At 41.0% G+C, this 5,796-nt stretch overlaps 2 protein-coding genes across 3 annotated transcripts in view; one reads left to right on the top strand and one right to left on the bottom strand.

Annotated features, from left to right (window-relative positions):
• Positions 1 to 5,796, bottom strand: part of LOC106872908 (papilin) — a 151,893-nt gene that overhangs the window by 13,881 nt on the left and 132,216 nt on the right. The window lies entirely within an intron of this gene.
• The window catches only part of LOC106876350 (ion channel TACAN), a 19,469-nt gene continuing 13,701 nt past the window's right edge, over positions 29 to 5,796 (top strand). The window contains exons 1-2 of one of the 2 annotated variants that reach the window (XM_014924850.2): positions 29 to 2,361; positions 4,625 to 4,743. In XM_014924850.2, the coding sequence (XP_014780336.2) occupies positions 2,224 to 2,361; positions 4,625 to 4,743 (257 nt within the window). In that variant the 5' untranslated portion in view covers positions 29 to 2,223. The remainder of the gene's footprint in view (positions 2,362 to 4,624; positions 4,744 to 5,796) is intronic. The other variant, XM_052978045.1, reaches the window with a different exon arrangement.

The following is a 5,796-nucleotide window of genomic DNA, read 5'->3' on the forward strand; positions in this document are numbered from 1 at the left end:
GTTGTTGGCACTCCGTCGCTTACGACGACGAGGGTTCCAGTTGATCCGATCAATGGAACAGCCTGCTCGTGAAATTAACGTACAAGTGGCTGAGCACTCCACAGACACGTGTACCCTTAACGTAGTTCTCGGGGGATATTCAGCGTGACACAGTGTGACAAGGCTGGCCCCTTTGAATTACAGGCACAACAGAAACAGGAAGTAAGAGTGAGAGAAAGTTATGGTGAAAGAGTACAGCAGGGTTCGCCACCAACCCCTGCCGGAGCCTCGTGGAGCTTTAGGTGTTTTCACTCAATGAACATACACAACGCCCGGTCTGGGAATCGAAACCGCAGAGTTTCTGCAGATCTGATAGAGTTTCTACAGCTGGATGCCCTTCCTAATGCCAACCACTCTAAGAGTGTAGGGGATGCTACGCAACGGAGCGGATTGGTTGCGAAGCAAGCTTCTTAACTTTACAGACACGACAGTGCATCCTTCCCTTTCTTCTTCAAGACAATACGTGTAACTTGAGAGAAGTTTGGCAGCTAAAATCTAACAAGTTGAACACGAAGAGGCCTCTCTGTGTTGTTGTGTAGTCTCAGGTGGGCGCTGATTTAGGAGACTTGTGATTAAGGGAATTCTATGATCGCTGTCTTTTTATCGGGAATTATAAATCGAAGACAACTGTTAAATATATAAGTCACCAATATATTAAGACGGTAGGGTGTGAATCGAAGACGACTCCCTAACATGTCTGCAATACTTTTTAAGATGGTAGGTTGTGAACCGAGGACGTCTGCTCGACGTATCTGGTCGCCAACATTTTTAAGAGTGCAAGGTGTGAATTGAGGACGATTGTTCGATGTATCTGTCTCTAATATTTTTTCTTTTTTAACACGGTAAAGTATGAATCGAAGACGACTGTCCAACATATCGGTCTCCAATATTGTCTTAAGACCATAGGATATGAATCGAAGACGACTGTCCTACGTATCTGTCACCAGAATTTTTTTGAAGATGGCAGGGTGTGAATCGAAAACGACAATCAAACATATATCTGTCGCCAACATTATTTTTACGACCGTAGAGTGTGAATCGAGGACGACTATCCAATATTTTATGCCCCCACCATTTTTTCCCTATCTTTTACGACGATAGGGTATAAACAGAGAGAAATTTGGCTGTTATTTCTAGCATGCCTGTTAAGCGCATAGACCATAGGAGCGGCCCCGTTGTTAGGATCGTCGGTAATTTTTCACATAAACACCCGCACGATTACCTAGCCCTAATCCGAGATCCTGACCCTAACACCCTAGTGGAAATCGTGCGGGTGTTAATCTGAAAAATTACCCAATATTTTATGCCCCCACCATTTTTTTCCTATCTTTTACGACGATCGGCAGGTTGTTAATTGCTGGTGAACGAACACCGGTTCATAAGTCCAAACACCGGTTTCTGGGGAAGGTTTATAATTTCTGTGCTGCAACCAGCACACACACACTCCATAATAACTTATCTCTCTCTCTTTAGATTCTCTACTTGGTCTCTCTCTCATATCAGAGCCAGTCCTCTCTTGGTTCTTGTCCTCTCTGTCAACCCCTTCCTGGCTTTAAGCCAGTCCTTGGAGTCTTCCTTCTTGATTTCTTCTTCCAAGCTGTTTTCATCCCGGGATGTATTACGTTAATAGCTGTATATTTACTGTCTATCAATCCATTTAAACAGATATTTACACCTCTAGATGTCTATAATAATCATAATTTCTCTCTTCACGTCTATCTATTTACCTATATAAGCTTCTTGAAGCACAACACAACAACATATACACCAGGATTATATTATATATAATATAATATAATATAATATAATATCTGTGTTTATTATTTATAGGTGTGTCAGCTATTTTTCTGGATGTTTCTATCGTTTTTTTGTTCCTTCTGTAAATACACAAGAAAAAACGAAATGACAAAGAATTAGAATTCACAACACAAATCCACATTTATTGCCTACAACACAGACACATACATACGCAGTATTGTATATACATACACACGCACTTTAATAATACACACACACACTTATACATAGTTTACTACACACACACTTATACATATATATACACATACATACACGAACATAAACATACACGCGCACACACACTGATACATAGTTTACTACACACAATTTTATACATATATACACGTACAGACACATATACACGCACCCACAAGCGCGCAAACAGCTATGGACGAACAGCTGGTGTGTCACCGACGAGCGGATGATGCAGACGATGAGGAATCGAAACCGTCCCCTCAGGACCCCGTTATCAAGAATTGTCTGGAAGATTGGAACGATTTGGAAGAGGAATATGTCGAGCTGGAGGTAAGGACGAAAATCTTCCTTTCTCTTTCTCTCTTTTTACTATTTTGTTAAACCTCCCCTCCGTGTCTGAGGTTTCCAATGTCTACCAATTTCTCTTTCTCATTCTCTCTCTCTCTTGTCTCTTTTCAATTGTATGTCTCTCTCTCTTTTCTTACGCCTATCTGTCTTTCCCACCCACGTCTGCTTCTCCCTCTCTCACCCTTTCTCTTTTCCATTCTCTCCGTCCCCTGTCTGTCTCTCCTTCCCCGTCTGTCCCACTTTTTCCAATCTCTCTCTCCTCATTTCTCTCTCATCTTCTTTGCCCCTCTCTCTTTCTGATAGTGTGTCTCCCCCTCTCTCCATCGCACAGTCTTCTCTCCACTTCTCTCACTCTCTACAGTCGTCTCTCTTTTCCTATCCTTCTCAAGATTTCATTCTTATCAACCGAATCATATCCATAACTTATCTATTTCTCTCCGCACGCATCGTATCAAACGCATGCATAATACCAAACACTCGCTATTCCATAAGTACAACGTATACCTTGTTTTATATTGAACACATACGCCTTGTATAAAACACACGCAAGTATCATATTCAACACATACATCGTATCAAACAGGTTTTATTACATACACATACATCATATTAAATATACATCGTATTACATGCATATATTTAACGCACACATGGGATTATATATATGTATGTATCATATTAAAAACATTACTTGTTAAGATTATTTCTACAGATATCCTATAGAAATTATAGCCAGCATATACATTAACGCACGACCACATAGTTCTTTAAACATACTTGCATTGTATTGCAGAAATGCATCGCATTAAATATGCATTGTATAACAGCTGCACGAAGTATTACTCATGCGTTGTGCTGCACACATTTTGAATTATACGTTTTTATTTTAGCCAGATTTTGTATTATACACACATATTGGCATCTCTCGTCTCTGTGTCACTCGTCATCATCTTATTTTAACGTCCGTTTTCCCATGCCGGTATGGATTGGGCAGAGTTTATCGAGGCAGATGTTCTCTACAGCTGGATGCCCCTCCCTGTTGCCAATCCCCACCTGTTTCCAGCCAAGATAATGTTTCCTCGTGACCAGACATGTTCCCATGGAATATTGGAATATGAATGACACTGTTTATATGACGGTGACACCCATTTTACAACTATCGTACAATGTTGTGACAAGGTGACACAATGATACACACACATTTAATATATATATACCCACATCGTCATCATCATCGTTTACTAGCATGGGTTGGACGATTTGACTGAGGACTGGCGAACCAGATGGCAACATCAGGCTCCAATCTGATCTCGTAGAGTTCCTACAGCTGGATGCCCTTCCTAACGCCAACCACTCAGAAAGTGTAGTGGGTGCCTTTTACGTGCCACTGGCACGAGGGCCAGTCAGGCGGTACTGGTAACGGCCATGCTCAAAATGGTGTTTTATTCAGGTCACTGCCTGGAATCGAACTCAGAACCTTGGGGTTAGTAGCCCATGCTCTTAACCGCTGTGCCATATGCCCGTGGGCGTAGCGGGTAAGAGCACGGGCTACTAACCCCAAGATTCCAAGTTTGATTCCAGGCAGTGACCTGAATAATAATAATAATAATATAATAATAGTAACATCGTTAGGAATGAGAACCCAGGTTTGAAATTTGCCCAAGACACCTGATGAAGGCTGGAGGGTATACCAGCCGAAACGTTATGTTAATAACAAACAAGATGAGGACGAATATCCATCAAATGTAAAATAATGTACATAATTCCTCATCTCTTAAATATAGAATGGTATTAACATTTGATAATTATACAGGGTGTCCACAAAGCCTGGGTACATGGGGATTAACACATACTTCAAGAAATTATTATTTCTTATATTTAATTGTTTATATTATGATTTTATTTCCTCCATGTACCCAGACTTTGTGGACACCCTGTATTATCAATCATACAAACTGTTTTGGATATTATTTCAGCAAGTTTCAAGTGATTTCATTTGTGCTGTAAACCATTTACCACCTTCCCTTGATGCCCTGACCAGTTGCTTAATGGTTAACCCAGCACTGCGATTGGCCTCATCTAAGTTGAAGAATATCACACTGTCCCTGTGTGTATCCAGGAGTATCACATTGTCTCTGATGTAGAATGAGGGGAAGTCTTGGGTGGGCAGCTATTAAAAGGGGTTAAATATTGTAACTAAAGGTTTAACTTGATCCGTTTTTATATTTTTTCGCTGCCCTTCCAGAGCCTTCATCGTACATATCAGAAAAAGCTCAATGAAATGGTCAGCCTACAAGACAAGTGCCTCAAACAGATTGCCCATCACAGATATCGGATGAAAACAATTCAGGAAAGCTTAAAACGGTGAGTATTAACAGTTAATCCTTTCTACTATAGCAGTGGTTCCCAAACATTTTCGGACTCCTGCCCTCCTTGACCCCCAGGTCACATTCCTAGTGCTCCCACCCCAAATAACCATCACAAGCATGGACCTCTTTCTGAAGCAAATTCAAAGCAACTGTGTTTCACAAATAAAACTTAACCTAACAAACCCATTATTTTGTTGTTTTTACATGAATCGTTACCCCATTATTGCCCCACTTTTGACCTGAATCACTACTCCATTATTGCCCCACTTTTTACATGAATCACTACCCTATTATTGCCCCACTGGGAGGGGATGAGTCAATTACATCAAACCCAGTCTTCAACTGCTATTTATTTTATCAACCCTGAAAGGATGGAAAGCAAAGTCGACCTTAGCAGAATTTGAACTCAGAACAGAGCGACGGGCGGTAGGCATAAGGCCTGAAATTTATGGGGAAGTTGGTAGTTGATTACATCAACCCCAGTGCTTGTTTCATTGGTACTTCATTGGTACCCTGGTACTTATTGCATTGACTCTGAAAGGACGAAAGGCAAAGGTGACCTGCACAGAATTTGCTTTTTGCATGGCATTATCACCAGTGTTTTTCATGTGTACCAAGGATCACATTATCCAGTGGCCCCTTCCTTTCCAGAGGATAGCATATGCCACTGAATAGGACAAACCTTAGAAGCAGCAAGGAGAATTTCTGAGCTATACAGCCCTTCGTACACCTCTCTGCAAAATCACCAGTGCAGCCAAGTCACAACCGTGGTCAACCGAATCCACTCACAAGGCCTTGGTCATTCCGCGAGGCTGTAGTAGGAGAAACTTTCCGAAGGTGCCACGCAGTGGGCCTGAACCTGGAACCATTCGGTTGGGAAGCAAACTTCTTACCACCACAACAATGCCTGTTTTATAGATGATGCTGCTTGTACTGTTAACATGAAAACACTTTGCCCTTGTAAACTGCATCTTTGAGAGCAAGAAAAGAAATATATATATAAATATATATACATACATACATACATATATATATATATATATATATA

Source organism: Octopus bimaculoides, chromosome 30 (assembly GCF_001194135.2).
Source record: "Octopus bimaculoides isolate UCB-OBI-ISO-001 chromosome 30, ASM119413v2, whole genome shotgun sequence".
Taxonomy (NCBI): domain Eukaryota; kingdom Metazoa; phylum Mollusca; class Cephalopoda; order Octopoda; family Octopodidae; genus Octopus; species Octopus bimaculoides.